This window comes from Ciconia boyciana, chromosome 1, assembly GCF_034638445.1.
Source record: "Ciconia boyciana chromosome 1, ASM3463844v1, whole genome shotgun sequence".
Taxonomy (NCBI): domain Eukaryota; kingdom Metazoa; phylum Chordata; class Aves; order Ciconiiformes; family Ciconiidae; genus Ciconia; species Ciconia boyciana.
The window spans coordinates 57,170,439-57,196,745 of record NC_132934.1 but is presented as its reverse complement, the minus strand read 5'-3'; the positions used below and the strand labels follow the sequence as shown (position 1 = coordinate 57,196,745).

General features: G+C 38.6%; 1 protein-coding gene across 14 annotated transcripts in view; it reads left to right on the top strand.

The window, feature by feature from the left end:
• TNRC6B (trinucleotide repeat containing adaptor 6B) overlaps positions 1-26,307 on the top strand; it is a 150,590-nt gene that overhangs the window by 104,967 nt on the left and 19,316 nt on the right. For 12 of the 14 annotated variants that reach the window (XM_072868611.1, XM_072868687.1, XM_072868669.1 and 9 more), the window contains 12 exons: positions 3,223-3,401; positions 4,638-4,712; positions 6,012-6,057; positions 13,079-13,227; positions 16,863-16,988; positions 18,035-18,166; positions 18,700-18,795; positions 19,038-19,212; positions 19,583-19,717; positions 19,921-20,097; positions 24,829-24,975; positions 25,236-25,331. In XM_072868611.1, the coding sequence (XP_072724712.1) occupies positions 3,223-3,401; positions 4,638-4,712; positions 6,012-6,057; positions 13,079-13,227; positions 16,863-16,988; positions 18,035-18,166; positions 18,700-18,795; positions 19,038-19,212; positions 19,583-19,717; positions 19,921-20,097; positions 24,829-24,975; positions 25,236-25,331 (1,533 nt within the window). The remainder of the gene's footprint in view (positions 1-3,222; positions 3,402-4,637; positions 4,713-6,011; positions 6,058-13,078; positions 13,228-16,862; positions 16,989-18,034; positions 18,167-18,699; positions 18,796-19,037; positions 19,213-19,582; positions 19,718-19,920; positions 20,098-24,828; positions 24,976-25,235; positions 25,332-26,307) is intronic. The other 2 variants (XM_072868644.1, XM_072868635.1) reach the window with 2 other exon arrangements.

Genomic DNA, 26,307 nt, shown 5'->3' with positions numbered 1-26,307 from the left:
TGAATGTCATGTAAGATTTTGATGATTTGTCATGGGTGAGTGATTAAGTGCTTCCAAACTGTCTTTTAAGGTAATGAAAAATTTCTTAACTAAGCAATTAAATGGGCAGCTCTGATATGTGGAAGTGTTGAAACATTAGAGCATGTGAGTGAGGGAATGTGTCTTTTTCTCAAAATGTCTTCTCTGGCTGCCCATGTGTTACTTAGCATATAAACTTGTTACATGATAAATCACTTTTCCTGATCATATCAGAAAAAGGAATGCACAGTACTGACAGATTTCACGGTGGAGGCCATTACATGGTAATCTATGCTTTAGTAATGCAACTTGCTTTTGAATGGATTTTTTTTTTAATTGTATGAGTGTGGAAAATTGTAACTCTTAAGAACTGAACTTTCTGTTGTGATTGAACCTAAAGGGATGACTCTTTTCTGGATATTACCTGCCTACAGCTGTGTTCTCCATGAATAAGATGCTGTTGAAATCTTTTAAAAATTTACTTTGAAGTTACAATTTTGCTGTATTAAGAGTTTTATTTTTGTGGAAATTATTCCTGCTGATGTAAGCTGTTACTAGAATTTTTATTTCACTTTTTTTAAGGAAAATACAACAAACAAAAGCAATCACCTGCTGATACAACATAGCAATGTTATAGCCAAAGCCAATAACATTTGGGTATGAAGTTTCCAGTAGGAAATATTGATAATACATGACTGCTACTGAACTTGGCTGCTGATACCCGCTGTAAAACTGTTTCGAGTTACAAGTTGCTTTTGCAACATGTAATTGTTTGGAGTGAAATGTTCTATACAGATGGTATGCTGCTGGGTCATTCTGTCTTCCTCCCACCCCAATGAAATAGTTTGGCCATTTATGAAACAGAACTGGGAAAAAAGCATTGCTTCTTTAGTGTTAACGTTATAGCAGCCTTTCTTGGATGTCTGTAGTGCTTCTTGTGCCTGACACACGAACTTGGCACTTTTCAGGATGTTAGACTTTTTATAGATGGATCTCTTCTTTTATCTGTAAAAAGCCACCTAAATATGACCAAAATAAGAGCCTCAAATGCTAACAATCCATTGCAAATTCTGTGGATTTGTTAATACTTAAGATAATCTTTTAAGTCTGTGCATGGTCACTTGCTTGTCCTAACTGGTCTGCATGTGTGACATAACCAAAGAGCTGCAGCATATGTGTACTATTTTGTACGTAAGCTGTCCCCAGCTGTAGAGGAGCAAAATATAGGGAGTTTCCCCATGATGGCTGTTTCAGGTTGAGGTGTAGTAGGTCACCAGTGTTAAGAGCTGAGATCTTCATTCTCCTGTGTTCTGTGACTGCTCTCTCAACTCCTTTCTAATTGGCACCCAGAAGGAATGAAGAAGAAAGCTACATTATTCAGTGATGTAAGGGGAGATATTTAATGTCTTGGATAAGTTGGAAGAAGAAATTGGGACACAGAGCCTGCAAAGGCATAATTTATGGTTGAAGGTAAGGGCAGGAAACAGAGACTAGCAATGATTGGAAAAGAAAACAAGAGTTTAGAGCCAAAGAAGGGAAGCATATATCGTTGCCCACCTGTTTAAAAAAAACGGATTTACATAGTTTTATCAGTATTGCATAGGAATTCTCTGGCAGAAGTAGGAAAAAATTCATTTTTCTGTAACACCATTATTTTGTCTTTTGTCTTGAAAGTTTCCTTTGCTTACTGTAGCTATTTGTGCCTCCTCACTCAACAAATGCAGAAAATGAAGCAGGAATCCTACAGACAAGTCGTCTTTACACCACTGTCCAGATTCATGTTCAAGAATCTCGGACCTGAGAGCTGTCAATGCAGAAAAATGATCTATGGTCATGCAGTTAAAACCAGGATTATAGTACTACATTTAAACACTGTGGCCGGAAATAAATTAAAGCTGCAGGGATTACCCCATATATGACATTTCCAGATTAAGTTCTTGACTCTGCAGTCATAATCTTTAAATGTAGCCTTTTCTGTGTAAGTAGCATGATTAAAAGGTCAAGAGGTAGATTTTTGCGCTTGAAGCAACCCTCAGTTTTGGTACGCATATGAATATGCTTTAAAAAGTTACATTTCCTGTGAAGTACCTGATTTGTTATTTATGATGGATTTTAAGGTAGCTCTTAAACTGCCATGAAATGATGCTGTACTTATTTTCGGCATGATCAAGGTACAGTTTCCCTTGACAGACTAATTACAATTCCTGACTTTTTTTTATATTCACACTTTCTGCTATGTGTGTTAATATCCTTATCCCTGATTTCCACACTCAAACACCAGACAGTTGAAGGATTAGTTATGAAAAAGGTGATGATGATGGAAATCTTTTTTAAAGGAGATAAGTGCTTAGGGAATAAATGTGCAGAATGAAGAGTTACAGCAGGAAGGAGTACAGTTGGACAGTGGACAAGATGAGGATTTGGACTCTTGTTGGCTTGTCAGTAGAGGTTAGAATTCTAAGTTGCCTGACAGCTGGTGTTAGAGAGTAACAGCAAGAAAAGAAGCCAACAGGGAAAAGTCCTTAGTTCGAATTAATATGATGAAATGATTGTAGCTTTCTGGTAATGACATCTCTACTTCAACAGCACTGCTAAAACTCTCTTTAGTGACGACGTTAAGAACAGAAATTCAAGTAGAGGGCTTTTTTTTCCACATTAAACTACTTTTAGTGTTACATCTACCAGAGTACAATGTCAGGTCCTCTCCTTTAGATTGTACTTAGTTGTTATTCCTTAAAGTTCTTTGTTTCTGTAATTTTGTGAAAGAGTTTAGTGCAAGGGGAATGTTATGGTTTTGAAGGAGGAGAGGAAATGAGTGATAAACCACCTGAACCAGAGTCCTCAGCATACTTGGTTTTTAAGTGTCCTTGAAGTCTTTCATTTACACTAGAAAATAATAGGTTGCCTTTTAAAGAAATCCCAACACAGCTGTATCTGTATAAGAGAAGAGGTCCCTATGGTTATTAGATCTTTAAGAGTTTGACATTGCTTTAAAATAGATGCAAAACATGACATGCTAACATATGCCACCGAATCTCATGGGTTTTGGGATTCATGCACAAGTTTTTATGCTGTTAGAGTGGAGACACTTTTTTTTTTTTTAACTCTTTTGGGGTTCTGATGATCTCAGCTAACCTTGCAGTGTCAAGTCACCAGCTGCATGGTATTGTAGGCTGCTTTTTGAGCTTTTTTCTTTTTCTAAAGGTTCTAAATCTATGCAAGATGGCTGGGGAGAGAGTGATGGGCCAGTGACAGGAACGCGTCATTCCAGCTGGGAAGAGGAGGAGGAGGGAGGAGTCTGGAACACAGCAGGCTCTCAGGGAAGCAGTTCCTCCCACAACTCAACAAGTTGGGGGCAAGGAGGAAAGAAAACACAAATGAAGGTAAAATGCTTGAATGATTCATAACTACTGTGTTGTCTGAAGGCAGTATGACGTTAGAGCATTACAATAGTTCTTCTTTTAAAAAGGTATTACAGAATTCAGCTAGAAAGGTGCCTGTTACAACAGTGTAAAAAATGTGAGGTTTCTGAATTTGTTTTAATGTATTACACCTGTTGTGACTAATAAATCTGCCAGTAGGTGTCTTTTGGTATTCTTTTGGTATGTAGGCTGTGGAGCCATTACTAAATGAAACTGAGCAATAAGTATCCCAAAGCTATTAGTCGTCTTTTGTTGACACATCTTTGTGTTAGGCTGCTGCTGTTCTCCTTGCATAGCCTGCTGAAGTTCGGATTCCACAGTCCCTTTGGCACATGCACTTCTTATTTCTACTGACTGTTGGATTAGGTCTGACTTGTGTTGATTGTTAATTGACCTTAGGCCTCAAACAGGAGCTGGAGCTTGGCTATAGTCCTGAGTGAATTGCTTTCTAAGGCTTGTGTGCATTAAAGTTCTCCAGTACAGTAATACTTGGTACTGTATTAATATTAGAAGGTCTATGCTTTGTCTACTTCTAATCAAATAGGTAGGGCAAACTCAAAAGGCAAGTGCAGAGCAGCTTCCTAGGGTGTGGAAATACTGTTGTGACATGGTATGGAGTTTTACAATTCCCATTTTGCAAAAATTATTCTCATGAACTTTTTTCTCACTTAAAGTTTTATTTTAACCACCAAAGCAACTGTCCAAAAATTTTTCTTTTCAGTACCTTTTCTGTTGAACTGTGTTCAATTTTGGTTTTGATCACCTGTAAATTACAGTAAGACTAAAGAGTAAATTGAGAGCCAGGTCAGCACAGTGCCCATGTGCCCTGAAGGGAAGAAAGCCAAGGAAGAAATCTACTTCTGTTTGGTGGATTAAAGAATGTATTAAACTGTTACGGGGGGGGGGCGACACATTCATAAAGCTTTCCAGATTCTAGAATGAAACTGAAGGTGTGGTAAACATTCTACACAGCAAGTGTTCATCCAGTTCGGTATACCTAACAATGAACAATTTTGAGAGAGAAAAGAAAAAAGTATTTGGTAAATGTTTCCAACCATGGAAAAAATTAAATTTGTTCAGGAGATTAATTTCTCTGATACCAGCATTTTCATTCAACACTTGTGCATCTCAAGGATAAAACAGAATTTAAGAAATTAAGAATTGCTTAAAAATATTTGTCTTTTTTTTTCTCTTCAGTGCTCATTAAAAGGAGGAAATAGTGATTCGTGGATGAACCCTTTATCCAAACAGTTTTCAAATATGAGCTTGCTAGTAAGTACATTTTTTTAAAATATAAAATCCAACTTTGTAAAAAAGCAGTAAGCTTTAAATAAGTCAAAAGATCAGCTGTTTCACAATGTGTAACTACTTATTTATCTGCATTTGCTATGCTGGCATGTTGATTATAATGCCTGTAATGGCTGGGTATTCAGTACTTCCTTGCTAGTCAGAATGGCTTCTCAGAAAAACCCAAGATCTGCTTTGACTCTTCAAAGTTACTTTATGACAGCTGTTGTTCTGAGATTGCAGTTTCCTTGCAAGTAATAGGATTTGGGGGGTTTTGTGGTTTTTTTTTGGTTGCTTGCTTCCTTCCTTCCCTCCTCCCCTCCTTATTTATTTATTTTCATAACATGCTGTTTAGAGCACTCAAGGTAGAGGCCTCAGCTCCTGGCTGTAGTGTCAGATATCTGTGATTAGTCCAAGGCTATTAATTCTGAATCTCAGCCACCAATCAGAAAAGGAGATTTACAGCAGGGTCTTTTTAGAACAAAAGGGCTCATTATTAATCAGTACGTAAAGATTCATTGGTAAAGTGAATAAATAAACGGCACATCATGGAGAGAAGGGACATGTGCAGGGAAGTACCTTAAAAATAGTTACATACAAAATTTTTTTAAGAACTTCCTGACATGCTAATTTGTAAAACATTTTACAGAATATTGTGCCAACTGTCATCCTGTGAAGCAGGAATAGTATATAATGCAGGCTAGCAAAAGATAATAATGCAGAGGTTCTGTGAGAAGCCGAGGGCTGCACAAACTCTCACTGACATGACTAGGATTAGTTTGTAATGTCTGTTGGCTCCCAAGCCCAAATTCAGTCTCCTAGACCACAGATGTTTCTGAAGGCTATGGGAACACCCTGTCCCAAACTGCCAACTAAAGAATAACTTGGCAGCACATTTCAAGATTTGATGACTTGACAGGTCATGAGGATGAGCTATCATTTTGACCACTATTTTCAGTGTTTCATCTCTCGACCACTGGAACATGAGGACAGAGGTTCATTTCACAGAGCAGCTGTCTATCCATCTTTCTCTGTCGCATGCATTCATGTGTCTGGTTTCATATTGGTAAAATTGCCACACACAGCATTAGGGGGTCAAGGTGAGGTGTGTCTAGGGTGATATCAGGAATCCTTGTATTTTATTTTAGTTTAAAATAAAACTTTCATTGGCACAAGCATGTGCTTCCTTCATTCCACCTTTAACCATTAAGGGCTGCTTTCTAAAACATTCCTCAGCATTTCATAGAAGTCAGAACTGAATTTTTGGTTTGTTTTTTTTTCCAGAGTCAAACTGAGGACATTCCAGGCAGTAAGATGGACTTGTCTGTAGGTGCGTATAATTTAATTTAAATGCATTTGAAAAATGAGATCATGTGTAGTATTTTTATGTGGATGACAAGCTGTGCTTTGGAAAGGTTTGATCCTTACTTTTAGCACTCCTCATAATAGAAAGATAGAATTATAGCATCTGATATCTTGGCTGTAGGCTTTGAATAGTTGCACAGCTGATGCTGGTATGCAAGATTGGGTTGTATACCTGTACAGAATGGATCTATAACTTGTGGAAGGGACATCCTATAAGACTGTTTTGATCCATGTAGTTTGTATTCATTGTTACTGTTTCAAGAAAGTGAAGGGTGCCTTTTCATTTGGTGGAAGAGGAGGACTCTTTTAGCTCTTGGCAGTAGGACATCCCAGTTACTACAGCTCCATGGAGGTGATGTGAGGGAAAAGACTATCTTCTATCATTGATTTCTTCAGTTGCTTGCCTCAGGCTATTACAAGGTACTGCTCAGTAGTACTAGATTCTTCACTCTTGATAGCCTCACCACATATACTGTGCAGCTTAAGGGAGACGGGCTGTGTGGAAAACGCTATCCTAAATGAGAGTTGGAATTGACCACTTGGATTAATCCCATTTAATCACCTTGGAATTTGTCATTACTTTCTTCTTCGGCAAACTAAATAGTGAATTCTCACAGAAATTTTTTTTGATCTTGAAATCACATTTAGTTTTGCATTCTGTTCTTCTCCCAATTGTCTCTGAATATTCACTGTCGTTGTCTTGCAATAGAAATACCACATGTTTCTGAAATCTGCCATTTGAGCTGTTTTTCCTACAATATTTCTAAGGTATCTTTTAAAAAAGATATGATCCAAATCTGCTGTTCCGATTGCTTCTTTTACTTGTTATCAACTCTCTAAAGGCTTAGTAAGGCTAAAAACTTGTACAAGGTAGTCTTTGATACTTAAAAAGGGGAAGGGAGTTTCATTCCTGTTCTAGGGACTACTTCTGTTCAGTTTTTGATTCTTCAGAATCTACAGATGCAGGAATATAATCTCATATCCTTGGCTACAAAGGCAGATCTTATAGTCCACTTAAAGGACATTGCCACTTTACAAACCCAAAAATAATTTTGCAGAGATGTTCATCCTTTTTCTCTAACTGTCAGGAATGTCACAGAGGACTTGCATTCCTCCCAGTTACCATGTCAAAAGCCAGAAGTCTGGAATTCTTGTTCCGAAGGGTGATAGTCAAAATAGTAGTAGTATTCTAAGCTCTCATCTAGAACAGTGAATTTCCTCTGTAAACAAGCAGTGCCCTGTGGGCTTCAGAGAAGTGTGTGTGTGTAGTGGTTCTGTGTCTGGAAGGAGTCCCTGTATCAGTGCAAATCAAGTTTCTTACAGAGGCATGGACACCATTGATTCTGAATCTCATGTGATTAGCACTGAGACTCACAGTATGGCTGTTATGCAGTAATTGTTTTACCTGTTTCATGTTTAAAAACGTGTCAGTATCGAGCTGCTTATTTCCAGCTACTTCTGCATAATAGCAAAAGTTTCTACCTCAGCTGAAACATGGATGCACACAGGCACAAAGTGCTGCTGAAAAGACAGAAAGGACTTGGTGAGAAGGGCAGGGCTGGCTGGAGGAGGTGACTGACTTGGAATCAGTGCTTATTCTGCTGGTGGTTCTAAGTTTCCTATGGGAGACTTCTGTATTCCCTGTCAATTGATTTAATTACTGATGATCTTGTGGTGATATCTGTGAAGAACCACCTGCAAAAGTAGTTCTGTGTCAGGTCACAGTCTGTGGGATCTTTGAATCAACTAAAATTGGTGTTTACAAGTCAAGTACAGTTAGTTTCAAAATATGTTCTGAAATTCATTGCTGTAAGTTAGAATAGCATGGGGTCTGTGATACAAGTTGGCTGTATTCAACATCAAGTATAGAATCTACTTACTTCTGAGGTATTACCTGTCAAAGAAGTTATGGTGTTCAGGTCTATGACTGAATGTGTGCTAAGCATTAAGTAATCTCACTTTCCAGCATCATGTATGTCTACAGTTTGCTGCATTGGATGCTGTCTTTGTGGCAACTTTTGCTTTGTTTCATTGCCTGATTTTTTTGTTTGTTTGGTTTTGGTTTTTTGGGTTGGTGTTTTGGTTTGGTTTGTTGGGTTTTTTTTTCATCTAAACATCAAATAGTGACAGTAGGGAATGGCATAGTAGCAAGAGCTGTTTGTTCAACTCTTAGATAAGTACCACCTTCAGTTTTATGTTTTTACAAATGTCAAGACAGTTGACTAGTCTGATGGGTTCCCCCCACCCCAGAAAGTAATCCAGTAGTACATACTGCTTTCCTCTAAAGTGTCTTCTGTCCTAGTGATACAATGGCCGTATGATTGAAATTGAACCTATACTGTGGGAGCTTCTGGTAACAGTGGAAGACTAGATAGCACAAGTTCAAACCCTGCAAATGCAAGCAGTGTAAATACTCGTTCTTCTCGTTCTTGATTTGAATAGTAGATTTTAGGGACTACAGGAGGCAGTTTTTGTGAAACTGGCCATTGTGCTATAATTGCCGCTTTTGTGCCATTCTGATTGTGCCATACATCTTCTGTGCCTTTCTAGTATTGTTGACCAAATTATTCCAATATTATGTCTTGCAAGAAGTCTGCTCTAATGTTGACCCTCTTTGCACCAGTGCTGTCATCAGCTTTAGTACTTCCTCATCTGCTACTGTTGTAGCATCATGTGTGATGCTGTAGTCAGGATTTTCCCAACCAAAAAACTTCTTTTATTGGGAATATCCATTAATCTTTGTTGGTACCAAAGGTAGAGTTGTGATAGTCAAGACTTAACTTGCATCTAATATCAACTCCAGGTTTTGTATTCTAATGCAATCCAAATAGCTGCAGTGTCTCTCAGCTTAGAATCCATTACATTCTTAAAATGTGTATCACACTTCATAGAGGATTAAGTAGTTCATTTTTCCCAAAATTGCTTTCTTCCTCTGAATAGTTAAGGGTCCCAATAAGAAATGTTAAAGCATGCATTTGTATAATACAACACAGTTTTGGGGAGGGTAACAGAATTTTTGGATCTCTCTGCTTTGGCCTCATACAGCCTCTCTAGAATTCAGGCTCTGGTGGTATCATGCTTCTCTAAAGATCTTCTACATGGAGATAAATCATCTTCTTGGATGTTCAGTTCTCATCTGCCTTTAGATGCTGCTGTTAAAGAACAGATCTAAGAATATATGAATGAAGAGAACAGTAGCCTGGATTATGCTGACTATAGCTCTCTTAGTTCTTTATCTCCAAATTAAACTTTTGGATACTTTAGAACTTTCTGCTGTCAAGGACCTTAAGGCCATCAGACCTTCTGAGGAAAGATGGCTGATGCTCAGAATATCGCATGAAATGGCACAGAAAAGTTGCATACTTAGTCTTGATATGTTGTACTTACTCAAGTTTAATGGGTATGCCCATTAATGGTGGCATCCTCAATCCTAGGTAGAGGCGTTTATTATGGTTTGTATTCTGTTTCAAAGACTAAGAATGTAACAAATCTTCCTGAGGCTTTTCTGTTACTTTTCTGCTTAGCAGTTTTGCTCTTGTTGGTTATGGCAGTTGCTTGTGGAAAACTGAGCTGTTTTGCTCAGCCTGTATCTACTTCTAAACTTTAAAACTTGGACATACTTATGAGATCGGCTTGTTTTTCAACTGGTTTTCAGTCAGAATTACAACATACCAGGTCTTCCTAACTAGATAACTCCCAGCATGATATTTTCCCAGTTTATGGATAAATGCACATTGATCTCAGAGTTAAATCTGTGCTTGGGGACCACACATATCAAAGAAAACTTTGGCTTTGGTATGCACGGAGCACCTTGGCTCTGACCATCATGCATTGTAAAATAGGTCCAGTTGTCAGTAAGTAATTCTTACTATGTTGATCTCAGTCTCCTTGTTTGAAAAATGCATTGCTTTTATTGCAAGGTGCTGGAGTGACACTTTTATTTACTGACCAAGACAGAAAAGACATGGATCAATAGCATGTCTGAGGCAGATCTACTTCATCTTTTTTTAATTTTTCTATCAAATCTTTTCAATGGATAGCTTGTTTTACTTTGAAAACAGGATACAACTTTTTTTCCATTGAATTCTCTCCTAGTATGTAAGTCCTGAGGCATGAAGTTTGGTACAGTAAGTAGCTTGTCAGAACTACTTAATATTTTATCTTTTCCTTCCCTCTGTTTGACAGCCACCTTTGTCTTTTTTTTTTTTTATGTATTAGTTGCAACCTCTGCAGATCACTGAATTCTCAAATCACCTGTAAAGACTGGAAAATTCATTTGATTTATGTTGATTCAAATGCAATTCATGCAGCTGACTGTTTTAAATACATTACAAAGCCATTAACCTGATTTAGCATTCAGGTGCAGCACCTTGATATCTAAGCGCATGTGCTTGCTCGGTAGGCTTGGATGATGTAAATTTATGGCAAAGGTATAAAACCAGTATCTTCAAAATGTTTTTGGTTTTGTGGTCAAGCAGAAAACATGTTTCAAATCGTTTTTTTCCATTTGGGTTACCCCATTGGGTGTATGTATTTTCACCACATTGAGTCTCTTGTTTGCAAGTGTTTTAGGTAACTTTGCTCAACAGCAGTTTCTGTCTCCTATCTGCCAGTACAGGATCACATTAATTTTGTTTGTATAGAATTCAGTTTTTTAATTTTTTTTTTTCCTTTTAAGCTGCATTCATGTGGTGGGAGAGATCCACTTAATAGTTGTTTTTTTCCTCACTAGGGCGTGAATGTCACCTTCCAAGCTCTTGTTTCATTTTGCATTTTTCACAGTGTTTCTCACAACTGTTAATAGTGGGAAAAATCCAAGAACTGATGAGTGTCTTCTTTTATGAAGATGGTTGGACTTTTAACCTGTTCTACATTTCTGCATGTAGAGGATTTGGGGCTTCCTATTTACTCATGCATAAGTGTTCTTGCCTACTGCAGAGGGTAAAATTCAAACTTTTCAGATTTTAACGGTCATCTTGTACTATGTAATGTAAAGCTAGTCTTCAGCCACCTGCATTATTTATAGCTTTTGTTGGCAAGTGCAAAAGATAGAGTCACACGACAGGTTTCAAGGTTGCATTAGAATTTTCTATGAATGGGATAAATGAATGCCATCATCTCTCTTAGCAAGGCCTTGTTTATACTGAAGTTTAAGCAGCTGCCTCAGCACTAAGTGGCATGCATATCTATGCTTGAAGCCTTTAAAGGCGCTATTTAATGCTCTACATGTTATTTAACAAGCCGCTTTACAAGGCATCATTCCGTAATGTTTGAGGAGTTGATTGGATCATCAAGATAACTGAAAAGACAAAAGGGTCTGTGGCTTAGTCATCTTGTGTTGGCATTGACCCAGTTTCATTTCAGATAGTGATGCAACTCTGTCTGGCTTTCAGTTTCTTTTCAAGCAACTAATGGACAGGGCTTCCTGTCTAGAATTGAAGCACACAAGCCTTTTGGTAGTGCATTGCTGGCGTTGTGTGTAGTGGTTAGATGTAGGTACTGATAGGATTGAGATGTCTGTGACATTTTATGTGACTGCTTTTGCAGAGCCAGTTCTAGCTTTTTAGGATACCTTAGAAAGGGATGAGCTCATCCAGGTCAGTATGACTCCAGTTACAAGCCAAGATATGTAGGTGATTTGTCAGGTGTGTTTGTGATACGTGATGTGGAAGGCATCTGAGAGGATGAAGCTGCATCAACTTTGAAAGGTGTGCCAACAAGAAAAACCCATGTAATTAGTGGTTGATTTCATAGGTTCTTGGCAATAACATACCTATGAATTTTAATAGTTTGTGATTGGGCATTAAGAAGAGATGCTGGCTTTAAGAAGCTTTTCTTTTTTGAGGAACAGGTAAGTGTTTTGAAGGTATCAGAGTGATTAGCTGTCTGCTCTGTTTGATAAAGACTTAGTGTTTGGTCAGTGTTAGGGTAGGATATCTATCACCAGCTTCCTTTGGAAGAGTCAGATTTTGGTTAACTGTGGTGACAGGTTTTTTAAACTGTTCTCCGAAAGGCCATCTGTGCTACTAAACAAAATTATTTAAATCTAAAAATACCAGTAAAGCTCATTTCTGTCATGTTGTCCATATTTTAAAATGAAGATATTTTCCATCTACTTCAACATAATATGCCTCTGATACCTTACAGGTGCCAAATACAACAAAAAAAAATTGTTCCTTGGCAGCAGTTCAGTGTGTAAGGTAGAAAACTTCCTTCAGTCAGCACTTGGCTGATGATAAGCTTATAGAGAAAGATGATGTCTTGTTCACTGTGTATGTTACAGTTTGATCATCTGTTATTAACACCTCTTCCTCGTGTTCCACCAGATTACTCACTAAACAATGGCAGGAGACTGTAGGGGATGTTTGAAAAGTGTCTCTGTTACTGGTTGTGTAATCATTGCATACAGGCTGAGGGAGATGGGTTGCCTGTCTGGAAGTTATGCTATACCAGATGATCTGTAGTGTTCAAGAATTAAGCTCACATGACTGTAGGAGGGTTGTGATCAAATTATGTGCGTGGTTTTGCAGTTTGAGAAATTCTTTCTCAATGCCAAACTCAGTAAAGGCTAAGTAGAATATATGGAGAATTTATATAGTGGTGTGTCTGTAGATACTGAATACCAGTAAATAACAGTGCGAGTTTTGGAAGACATTGAGAATTACGTATAAATGAGTATCATTAGTTGAATTAGGCTGCTGTAGAGAAATGCATATGTTTATATCTGTATATAAATTGTGAGAAATACTTCATATTAGCTAAACTAAATTGGCTTGTTCAGTCTTAAAAATAGAACTTCCTACTTTAATTTTTCAACACTTCTAATAGCAACTGTAACTATGCTAAATTGTAAGACAGATCTAACTTATACCCTGATCTTAAAGATCCTTTCTTTGACTGTGAACCTGTTGTCATGAAATGTGGTAGAGATTATTGGCACTAATTTTGTCGTCTTTCCTCTTTTTTTTTTTTTTTTTTTTTTGCAGGTGGTCTCCCAGATAAGAAGTTTGAGGTAGATAAACGAGCCATGAATCTCGGGGATTTTAATGACATGATGAGAAAGGATCGATCTGGGTTCCGTCCACCTAATTCCAAAGACATGGGAACCACAGATAGTGGGCCTTATTTTGAGAAGGTGAGACACATATCTTTAGATAAATTAATATCAACCTCTGTGTTTGAGTTCCCGGTTTTTACCCTACTCCTCTGGAAATGCTAGAAATGCAGTAACCTTGGACAAACTCAATAACAAAAGGTGTAAGGGAGTTATGTTTGTAGAATGAATGTGTATATGAAACAGGTGTCAGATGTGCATAGACAAACTAAATTATCGGGGGAGAATGAGGCTTTTTATTCTAGAACACTGTTCTTAATATGGACAGAAATAAATTCCTTTGTTTTTCTTGGAAGGGTAAACTACTGGTAGCAGTGAAATTCATTATAGGTTTCATCACAATGATTCTTTTGACTACTGACTACAATAATCTACTGTAAAAAATTGGTTTAGATCTAAGTAAACATAAGTAATCACAGTCTTCCAAATTTTTTCTGCTTTCATGTCTGTCGTTTATTGGAAACACCCTTTCTAAATTCCCCAACCCCTTATGCTGTATGTCCGTGTACTGTAAGCTTCTGTATGACATCTGTTTCTCTGTGACATCTGTTGTATGTTATGGTAGTGTTTCTTTCATATTCTTGCCTATCTTAAATAGAAGCTTTCACTGTTATTATCAAACATTAATTACTTCACATTATGAATTGGTGAGTGTCCAATAGGTTCAGAATGCTTTAGGGTTTTTTAAATGCAGTTTATCACGTGTAATGGAAAAGAAATTTGGTTTAAAAATTCTGAAGGCATGTAACTGTCAATGAATTATTTAACTCCTCCATTTTGGTATAACAGGCCAAAAACCAGTTTTGTCAACTCCCTCTGGTGGCCTAATTAATAAATACCACTAGCAGAGCTAATGCATTCCTAACAAATTATGTTCGTAGGTGTGTGCTAACATTAGGATTTCATTCAAGATTTGTTTGTTTCTGTAGTGGTAATAGCCACTGTCAGAAACAAACTTCGTGAGAGTTCAAAAATGTATTTTTAAAAAGAAACCTTTAGGAATTTATTTATTATCTCCTTGGACCAAAATCTTAATTGTCAAGTGATCATTTGAGTCAGAAGTTTTGTCCTTGTAATTGCTATTACAAATTAACTTTGCTTCTTCCTAGTCACTCACCGTCCCTCTTTCTCTCCTATTGCGTTCTGTTGCTTCACTAACCAACTCCTGCTGTTGGCTTACTGCTGCTTCAGCTGACTTTGCCTTTCTCCAATCAAGATGGGTGCCTTGGGGATGAGGCTCCCTGCTCTCCCTTCTCCCCTTCTCCCAGCTACAAGCTGTCTCCCTCTGGTTCCACACTATCCAACATCGGCCTTGGGGCAATCGGCTCAGGGCTCAGTCCCCAAAACTTCGCTGCTAGACAAGTAAGCAGGCCACCTTATAAGATGCATTGTTATAAGGCTGCAACCTGGGCTTAATCCTGGTTAGTTGGTTGCTTGCATTTGTTTTCCTACTCAATAAATAAATATTGTTAATGGAAATCTCAGCTATATCAGGCCATTGAGAATCAATCCACTTTGGTTCCTATCATCAAAATGTATTCCATCTGTTTTTGTTGGCCTCTTACTTCCTGAATCACAGTGCAGCAGCAGATAGATGTGCTTTTCAGAGGTCATGAAATTAGTGGCAACCTTTATATTTTAATTGCTGTTTTCAAACCCAGTTAGAGGCTGTTGATTTGTCCCACTGCCCCCTGACAGCGAATTTTTCCAGACTCCACCCGATGACCTTGTATGTAGAAATGTGACTTTAAAAAAGTGCAATCATTTTGCGTTGTGCCTGTTCCCTTCTCCCTTCCCCACAGCCCAAAGAAAGGATTGATTTAGCAGCCTTCAAAAACTCTTGAAGTAGCACTATTTTTTGTTCTGTATAGGGGGGAATGGTGGGGAAGAAATGAAGTGGGTAGCTGCAGTTTGGAAGAATTTCTGGCTGTTATGTTTTGCATTATGCTAGAAGAAAACGTTACAGGAATACTAGGAAATGAAAGAATAGAACCTACGTATTGCAACTGGACCAACTGGACTAGCTTATATAGTCACATGCCTAACATGATGGTGTTTCTGTGTTGTCTTTCTGTTTCTATGTGACACAATCAGTGTTGAACATCAGATTAAGTCCAAAATTTGCAGGCATGTTCTTGGATTCGGTGTGCAGAACCCTGTTGAGTTTTAGGGAGGGCTGAAAGTGTAGCTGCAGCTTCAAGCCTCTCAAAAAATTTTAATGTGTAGTTGACCCCAGTCAGTTCTTTGCAGAATAAAAACTCTCTTTCTCTGGGGGTTTTTGTTTATCCTCCTACGTGCTTAATATGACATCTTGAGTTGCTTCTGAAAGAGAAGATACATTAAGGAGGTGAAATGTGATGTAGGTGAATGAGGCAATCCATAATGCTGCCAGTGTAGAAGCAGGATGAGAGGCTTCTATTTTAGCAAAAGGATAGTGGAGGATGCGCAGTATTATGGTAGAAGGGAGGCAAAGTTTATGAAATCTTGGTCTATAAGGGAAGGAAACGTTTTGGAGAAGGCCTGCACAATCTCAGTTTGGAAGAATGATGAATTTATTTTGGGTACAGCAGTGCTGGCCTGGAGAGGGAGAACAGAGAATGATGGCTGAGGGATGGAAAATGTACTGTTTAGAACCCCAGGTATCTGAGGATCATAGGCATCCTGATATACAGCAGAAGATGGGAAGTTCTGAGGGTCTTGAAAATGAAAGGACAGAATCATGGCACATAAGGACCTTTTGCAGTACAAGCTTCAGCTTTTAGAAGCAACAGCATGTGACTGTTAGTGTAGGAGATTGTCCATAACATTTCCTGTGGCTTTTGTTGAAAGATGTTACAAATAAAGACAAGTCTGCTCAGAGGCTGAAGTAGTGAAACATAATGACGAATTTTCTTTGGTCTCTTTCGTGCAGTAGGGTTTATTATTACAGAAGTTGCTTATAAAACAGTAAATACTTCTCATTAAAAAAAAAAAACCTCAAAAGAAACAGCAAGTATTCTTGTGTTAGAAAATAAATCACTGGGAGAAAAAAAAAAAACCCAAATGTTTTTTCTCACTTGAAAATTTTCCTGCTCTTCATTTTAGTGGGGAGAAAAAAAGGAAAATAAAAACATCCCCATCCAGAATGTTGAAATTTTCACATCAGAAGGAAAACTTTTACTAAAATTTTTGAATTCTAATTTCAGTTAGTGAAAGGCCTGCAGAGAAAGTAATAGTTTTATGAATGATATCTCAACAACCTACTCGGAAAAAGTACCTGAATTCTCTAAAATGATGGCCCAAAATTCTTGTTGACACAGTCTTGCCATATTCTTAAGCCAATGGAATGTTTTTTTGAGTGTGGTGTTTGTACTCCAAGTTTCCATTTCCCAACATGTTAAGTGCAAAATATAAAACATTGGCTTTGTTATGTGCTTTGAAATAAGCGGATAAACATGACTCTTCAATGTAGAGGAGAAAGAGCCTGCATCTCGACAATGTAGTACAGCAGTTTTAACCCAGGTAGAATATTACTGATTTAGGGCAAACATCTCGGTAATTATAAGGGTGCTTTGTTTAAGTCAGTACTTGCCTCATTGTTATTGATATGTAGTTAATAGTGTAGAAATCCATTATCCTGAAAGATTCATCTTCTCACTACTGCTTTAATTTTGTAGGGTGGCAATCATGGTTTGTTTGGAAACAGCACAGCACAATCGAGGGGCATGCACACACCAGTGCAGCCACTAAATCCTTCCCCCAATATCCGGGCGCAAGTGCCTCCCCAATTTCTTTCTCCCCAGGTAAGGAATTTATAGTAACTGGTTACTTGTAAAAAGTAGAGCTACAGCCTTCAGAGCACATCATTGAGGTTACTTACACATCTATCTTAGTTTTGACTTGATGTTAAGAAAATGAAAACTTAGATAAGATAGAAAATCAAAATTCATAGTTGAAAGTGCTTAAAACTCAGTGCAGAAGGATTAGCCTTCTTTCTCATCCCAAGCAGTTGATGGTAAATGCTCGCTACCAGTATTTTTAAACCTCAAAGTGGATTCAGAAATCCTGTGTCTTACATAGGCTTTTGCAAAGTATTTTAAAAACAACAAAAAAAGGTGAAAGCTGAAAGTTTTTTCTGAAGCGTGACAGATTGCTTAATTTTTTTCAAGCAGTCTTGTCCTGTGCTTCCTGCCCCCCTGAAAGAGAGGCCTGATGAAGGGCTACGTGTTGCATTTACATTGCAGAGCTCTAAGACCTCAGGGTCTCCAAATACACAGGTTTACCTTTTGCTTTGGACTTGGTGAAGACTTTCGGAGATTCTCTTGAATTCTACTTGTGTAACTCTCAACGCAGGGGGAAATGGGGGGATTCTTCTCCACCTACTCCTGTCTTTTACTATAGCTTATTCAGCATACAAAGAGATTAACTCTTTCTGTGAGGCACTGTTTCTTTGCTCCAGTGACTGCCTTGAATGCCTTTCTTTTCCGTTGTCAAGCAGTACGTTTTTAATGTGATAATGCAGTACTGTGATTACTGGGTAGCTGCATGTATATCAGCATTTTAATTTAGTGCAGTCTCTAGCAACTGATTCGTTGGGGGAGGAACCTTTGTGTGTGTGTCTGCATCTACACATGTAATACTGTATATTGTCAATCAAGTGAGGTATTCACTCTGCTCAAGTCATAGATTGTGCATGTTTAAATGTGATGTGTTAATAAACCTGTAGTGTCTTTCCCGGAACACCATTTAAGATTGGTGTCGTACCTATTCCTTTATAGAAATACTCTACTTCATCATCTTTTCTCATAGCAGTGCATTTCTTGAGGATATGTAACTGGTTTCCATGCAGGTTTCGGCCTCCATGCTCAAACAGTTTCCCAACAGTGGCTTGAATCCTGGTCTTTTCAATATGGGCCCCCAGCTTTCTCCACAACAGATTGCCATGCTGAGCCAGCTTCCACAGATTCCCCAGTTTCAATTAGTAAGTAGCTAGTAATCTTGTGAGACAGACTGTTTCAAATAGTCTGCTGAAAGAGTTTTCTTCTTATGTTTGTTCTAATTCTGTTTTGTTCTACTGATCTTGTGTTATTTTTGTACAAGTATTCCCTGTTTGTTGTACAGGAAAATACAGCCCTATTAGAGGGCAGCAGGTAAAATAAACAGGCCTGTGTAATTATTGTGACTATTGCAGTGGGTTAGCAATGATTCTAAGCAATGTCTTTGTACAGAAAGCAGTTGTTTGTTGATTTTTAATGACGTTTTCTTCAGACTTGTAGTCTTAGTGATGGTAATAAAGCAGGTACTGGTAATGTAGTTGCATGATGTTAAATTAGAAACAAGTGCAGGATATAGTATTCTTCTAATGCATTCATTGTCATTTTGTTTGAGTGTGTGGAATGAGAAACAGTTTACCAAGTTCTGAGCAAAGCATTTGCTAGTGACTAGCTCCTGGCAATTTTATTTCACTTGATGAGCTCTGTATTTTCACTCTTCCCACCCCCACTTATCTTGTAGGCATGTCAGCTCCTCCTTCAGCAGCAGCAGCAGCAGCAGCTGTTACAGAGCCAGAGGAAGTTATCTCAAGCTGTGCGACAACAGCAGGAGCAACAGGTGTGGCACTGTTTTTGTCAATCATGAAGTATAAAGTGCACTGGGAAAATGCAGTCTGCAGCAAAGACGGCATTGGCTTTAGTAATGTCATCTGTTCTCTTCAGTTTGCACTCTCTTAAGATTGCACTTTTCAGAGAGCAAGGTCCTTTGGATCTCTTTCAAGTCACTGTTTCTTCATACTTACTGGAATTCTGTGTTACAGTATAGGATATATTGTCCCCAATTTTTTCGTTCATTTGCAGATTGCTCGTATGGTGAGTGCCCTCCAGCAGCAGCAGCAGAGACAGCCTGGCATGAAGCATTCACCATCCCACCCTGTTGGGCCTAAGCCACATTTAGACAGCATGGTACCCAATCCTTTGAATGTGGGTCTCTCAGATTTACAGACCAAAGGGCAAATACCTGGATACGGTTCAGGTAAGTGCTCTGTGGAAAGAGATTTGGTGCATTGCCTATAGTTACCATGTTAGCCAGTTATGTCTGGGTCCAGAAATGAGTTAGTTATGTATAAGCACTAGAGCGAAGGTTACGACAAGTGTCAACTCTTGATCAAATTGCATTATTTTTCATTACATGGGAAGAAGACAAACCTAATAACAAAGTGTATCTTGGCGGCATACTGACCTAACAGACTTATTTGGAAGTTGCCTCTTGAACGTTTCATTTGCTACTGTTGATTTTTTTTTTTTTTTTTACAACTCTCTTATGATCACAATGACTCCCTGCTTGAAGAGATATAAACCAAAAAGAGTGAATGACAATGGAGTTTTGTTTGTTTGTTTCACAGGCTTTGGCTCAAGTGGCATGGATTATGGCATGGTGGGAGGGAAAGAGGCTGGAACAGAATCCCGCTTTAAGCAGTGGACTATGATGGAAGGGCTGCCCTCTGTGGCTTCACAAGATGCCAATATGCACAAAAATGGTGAGAAGGGGACTGGCTATTTTGGGAATGCCCTTGCAGTATCATCCTCCCAGAGGTGAAATAGCTCAGATTAAGCTATGCTTCAAGTTAGTGAATGTCTTACCTCACCAGTATGCATCTTAAATTTTTTTTTGGTTTAGGATACCATACTCCTAAAGATCCCAACCTTTCCTGAGTGTAAATGTATCTTTTTAATGCTTCAGGTGCAATAGTGCCCCCTGGAAAGGCTCGCGGAGGATCGCCCTACAACCAGTTCGACATAATTCAGGGCGACCCACTAGGTGGCCATGCAGGCCCTGCTGGTGATAGCTGGTTACCTGCCAAATCTCCACCAACAAACAAGATTGGAAGCAAATCCAGCAACGCCAGCTGGCCTCCAGGTATTACATAAGGGCAGGGGTTACGTCCTAGCTTTAGAGTAGGTGTACTGGGACCTTTCCTCATCGTACTTTTTAAATAACCAGTGCAAGGAAAATACTTGCTTGGCCTATCTCGTTTTTTAAATTTCTTTCACATTAAATTAGAACATAAATGTTGAATTTCCGGTAAAAAATTGCTGGGCTAGATATGAACTGTTGAATTGCCTGAATAGTATTTGGGTTTTGTTAGGTGAACTCTTCTCTTCTGTAGTTTGGTGACTTTACACTTAAAGAAATTTTCATGAGAACAGTTGTTCACAGAATACACAATACCAGCTCCCTCCTCTTGTATTGTTTCCTTATTTTCATTGTGTTAGGGTGTAAAAATTCTGTTTGATAGCGTGGACTCGGAAAGCAAATGATGTGAAAGCTTGTTTTTTGTGATGTTGGGAACAGGATTTTCTTGTCTTGACCTTTTGTATTTTATGTAGCATGAACTTTTCTGGTAATCGTTTACAAATATTATCCACTGCAGACCACAAGGTTTCTTTTGCCAGCAGTATTGGTACAATATGTATACAATGCGTGTGCTACACTGTTGTGGTTCACCTTTGCTTGTGTTGTGTAAAGGATAGAAGAGTGTTGCCATGTTTCAGTACTGCTCAGCAGTCTTGTGGCTTGAGTAGAAGTTTCTTGCTTTTTGGATTACAGGCAGTAGCACATTCTTTAAGTCTTCTAGAGTTTCACTGGCAGAATTTTATCTTTCCGCTAGAAAACTCAAGTATCTAGGAAAAATACATATGTATTTGAACACGCACATAATTTTCTATATAAATCAAGGACACCACTCTGTTTAATGAATTAAGTTGCACAGATTAACCAGTGCTCACCAGTGCTGTTCATCAAATAGTGGATGCTGTGATTTTTCTCTGCCTAGAAGACTCTTAATGTTACAGGAAAACATTCCTAACCACAAATCTTCTGCTGTGTATTCCTTCAAGCACAAAAAAGTAAAGGTGCAAGTACATCTCTTGGGTAAGCCAGTAGCACAGACCTTGCATCAGAAAGCCTAGGAATCTGTGTGACAGATACAACTGCAGGAAACGTACAAAAAGTAGTTAAGGCTACTTTTTATGTGGGAACCCCTCAGTGTCTAACTCTGGCAAGAAAATGTTTTCTCATGAGCTAACAGAGTTAAAGAATTAGTTATCGCAGAAACCTCTGCACACCCACAACATTTCATACCACTTACTGCTCCCTGTAGAGGTTTATTTGCGTTACATTTCTGTCAGCCTGGTTGTTAAGTACTGAGCTTCTTGAGCCGGAGTTACTGTTCATAATGCCAGAAACGCCCAAAATTTAATTTTTTTTCAGGACCTCTCATAGACTCGTTGCTGAACTTGTTTCTTTAGTCACCATTCCCCTATATAATACTGAGCAACACAGTACTGCTTGGAATGTTCAGAGAGGGATCAGCTCTGCCATGTTTCCAGGTTTTGGAGCAGCCACTGGCTCTGGCAAGATTCTTGGTACCAGAAGGCTGTTACAGAAGTGAGAAGCTGAATAGTGACTCTTCGCTGCTCGTTGATATCATAGAGCTTCGTTAGTGATACCTGCAGTCCCACTGTCAGTGATAAGTAAAATTTTTGCTGTTGCTGACTGCCTCGCCACTGTGAGAGGATAGCTGGAGTTCACAAATCCTGAACTAATCCTAATTTTTTGTGTAAATGAGTAGCCCATGACTGTGATTGCAGATGTCATGTAACAGATCATGGGTTCTGGCATGTGGCTTTTATGCAATTATTGCTGTATTGCTGGCCCTCTCTTATGAGGTCCACAAACTAGTGGGACAAGTGTTATTGCCCTATAATTATCAGCCACTTAAGGTGTCTCATAGCCTCTCTAGCTTATTGGCTTCCTTGAGAAGGAAAACTTAGCTGAAATCATGATCCACCTTATCAACACCCCTGATGAAGAATAAAGACCCAAAATGATTTTACGCCGTAGGTCCTTTTTCTCTGCGAGCTTGTAGATGAGGCCCACTGTCAGTTCCTGGCGTGGAGATACAAGTTGTTAACGAAAATGAGCTTACAAGAGCGAACCTCTTGAAATGGGTGTGGTTTTCCTTTGAATGAATACAGTGGTCACTCAGCATTCACCGTGACTACACGTTTCACGTTTTCCTCCTAAACGCCATTTGCTGCAGAAATTCTGCCATTCAAGAGAGCAGTATTGTTCAACACAAAGATAAATGAAGTGGTAGCCAGTCAAACTGATATCACTGCTTGAGGTGAAAGCAAGTTTTGCTGCATTGGTGAGAACTGTATCTTTTGGTTATGTCACACAGCCTTGCATACCTAGGTTAACACTAGACTGTAATTTTTCCATTGAGGAGCAGTTCAGTCATATATGCCAGGCAAACTGGCCTGAATGTGTCTGTCATGGTTTTCCTAATAATCTTATATTTGAACTTTTTGGGAGGACCTTTCAAATATCAGTGGAGAAATGCACTTCATGTTCTCTTTACTTATTCTAGAAATAAAAGAGCATGTCTGTAGGGAGAGTTGGTAAATGTGCATGAGAAACTGTCAGTCCCAAAGGATAGTTTGGAAATTTTTCAGTATGTTGAAGTTCAAGGAAAACTCTTCTCCAGATGAGGATTATATTGATGAATAAATGTATTTATATACAGTACACCTGATCTTTGGAGCCATGTTGGAATATTCAATATTGGTTAACTTTTTGATGAGCACTTACTATGCACTTAATTTTCAGTCTCACCAATTCTCAGAAATCTTTACAAAGGCAAGACTTGGATTTATCTTTTTTTTTTTTTTTGGCAAACAAGTTCTAATTTCCAGGTCCTAACCTGAGTTCATAGATTCTTTCTCTCAGAACAGAGAAGGTCTTGTGACTAGACCCAATAGCTGCATTGCTTGTTCCTCAAGCATAAGGTGGTCCTGTTTGACAGGGGATTGCAGTATTTTGGCAGTAGCTGAGCAGATTCCTTCCTTGATGCAGTGCTGATTGCTCATACTGTTAGAAATGTTGATATCTGCTATCCTAGATTATTTTGTTGAGTTACTAAAGGTTGGGAGATGTGACTGAGGTTTATAAAATCATGAAGGCAGCGGACAAGATAAATGCAGAATTGTAATTCTGTGAATCCTGCAACACTAGAACTATGGTGCAAATGCTGGACTTAAGAGGATATAAATTTTAAATAGATGAGAGCTTTTTTTTCCTATTTGGAGTGGTGAACTTCTGAAATGTGTTGCTCTTAGAGCTTCTGGAGACAGATGGTACTAACCAGTTGAAACAGTGATTGGATAAACTGATGGAAAAACAGTTTCACAAGCAGGTGCTAGCAGAGGCTATTTATGACACCCTAGATAGAAGGATTATGGATCCTGGGAGAGTGTGAGGGCAGTAGCTTACAGATAGTGACCAGGTTTGTGTTCTATCCCTAAACGGTATCTCTTCTACAACTGTTAGCAGAATACTGGGCTAGATGGACCACAGTTCTGACCCAGTGGGGCATTTATTAATGGCTTCTCTGAGATTCTCCTGCCAGTGTATTATCACAATCCAATACTGCCCTTGCTGTGCCAATTGTTTGAACCTGTAGTATCACATTTTCTTCTGTATTTGTCTGTGCTTCTTCTCTAATAGTGTCTGTGCGTAGTCTTGACTGTGCTTCATTACAAAGGTGACTGAAATGAACCCTTCCGTGCCAGATTCACCCTACATGGTTTCATTCCAGAAAGCATATCCTGGATCCCACTTTTAATCATGGATTTTTAATTACACTCAAATATTCTGTCATTAATTATTTCAGAAATTCATGTTGGAAATAGAGGTATCATTCCATATCCTGGACTTGTAGATACAAGGGATGAATCTGCCACCTTGGCACTCTTAACATTTATCCAAGTTGTCACGTAGTATCTGGAGCTTCTTTACACGTTTTTGTGTTTGGCAGTGTTACTTTCTTATCAGTGCTTCCAGAATTGACCACAGCACTTTATTCATTGAACATCTACTCAGAGAAGGAACCAAGTTACTGATCTTTCTTACAGTAACTGGAGTTTTTGTATGTTCATGCTTTTATATAACTCATCCTCTTGTCTTAAAAATCTAGCATGCCTGGACCTATAGTTGAAAGGAAACTAAAGCATGATATGTATATTCCGTCTCATTGTGAAGCATGAAGAACATCAATGAGTATATACATTGCTTTTACCACAAGGCATCTCACCTTAGCATTACCTCAGTATTGATAGGTAATGTATAAAGCGTGTGTGTACCTGCAGTGTAAAGTGTCAAATGTTGTGTTTACAAACTCTTAAGGTAGGTAGCCTTTCCTTGAGAAAGGCTTCTGCACACAAAGTATGTGTGCAGAATCTAATCTTATATAATCTAATTTTATATATCTTAAAAAGTATGTAATCTGTTAAGGAAGGGTGAAACTATTGAAGCCTCATCTGAATGTACTAAAACGGAAATAGTCAAAGGAATACGGTATGCACTTGCACCACTTTTTTGTAGTGTAGGCTTGTATTCAGACACTAGAGATAGTGCCATGGAATATGTGAAAAAGGAATGTGAAACGGATTTTAATTAAGAAAAGTCTGATTTTTCTGAGGAACAGTGTAGAAGACAATTATTTACCCTCTAAGTATCTTCAACAGTTAATTCCAGTAAATGGCATTGCCTTGTTTGCATCTAATTCCTTTTTCCCTCCTGTTCCAGAGTTCCAACCAGGAGTGCCATGGAAAGGTATACAAAACATTGACCCTGAATCTGACCCCTATGTGACCCCTGGAAGTGTGCTGGGGGGGACAGCCACATCTCCCATTGTAGATACTGACCATCAACTTCTGCGGGACAACACCACAGGTAAAACAGTGAACAACTGGTATGTGATTATTTAAGCCGTTCTGATGTTCAAGAATATTCTGATGTTCCTGTCATAACAGGGTAACAGTCTATTGCATTTGACTATGAAGGAAGCCTATGTGCCTTTGCACCGTGGCTGTGTATCACATGAAAGCTTGGCATTGGTACAAATTGTGGCTCTCTTGAGGTTTAACAGTATTACAGAAACTCTATGAAATTAGCCTACTCTTCTCTTTCTCTCTCCTTTTTCCCTCTGATAGGGTCTAATTCTTCCCTCAACACCTCGCTGCCTTCACCTGGTGCCTGGCCCTACAGTGCCTCTGACAATTCCTTCACCAACGTTCATAGCACTTCAGGTATGCAGGCTCCAAAACTTACCTGGACAAAGCATTTTCCACCTAGTCACTAGTTCCTCATTCTTGTTCCACTTTGAATATTTAGTCTTTCAGTAATTTCTGAGGAAGCTTAGAAATCAAGATTTGAATGGCTGGTCAGATAGTTTTCCTCCTGATGATAACGTACTCTGCTGTAGTTGCTTTAAAAACTAGACGAAGATCCTCTGCCCTTCCTCCCACCCCCGATACAAAATTCTTACTTAGGCAAGTTAAAGAATAGGGTAGCAGTGAGCAGCAGATGCTAAAGGAAAAAAAAACAAAACACATGCACAGTCTGTTGACATGTGCCAAGGGGTTGCGGGACTGTTGTAATTTTTTAAACTTAACTGCTGCTGTATGTATGAGTTAAGGAATTAGAGTAATAAAGTGAATTATTTTATTCATTTTAACTTTAGAATATTGGACTGCTGTGAAGGGAACATTTTTGCCTCACCTTTTATAGCACTTATCATTCCCTGAAACCTGAAGAGAGAGAGCTTTTAGTCCTCTGTCTTTTAATGGTTGGCCTGTAAATAGTAATTTAGATATCTGCCTCAGATCCTTGGTAGGAAGGTCTCCAAAGCTTTCTTGTGAAAAATGGTCTCTGTACACACTTCTGAGAAGGATGCTGGAAATACTTGCTCCAGACAAATCATGTGGATTTTGAACTTCTTACAAATGCCAGAGTTTTCTCTTGAGACATCATTGTCTTGGCAACTACTTAAACTGAAGAATTGTGTGTAAATAGCAGAAGCGATGAACACAGATGAGAGCTGCATCTGGCCCAAACTTCATGGGTTTTGCGTCTTACTGAGTAAAAGCTGTCTTCATATGTTATCTCAGCATCTTCACAAAATGTGTTGAAAATGCTATTTAGCCCTGGAGAAAAACAGTGTTCCTGCTGCCAGTTTGTGAGGTGACTGTGGTTTGAAGCAGTATCTGTGTATGCAGCATTCCA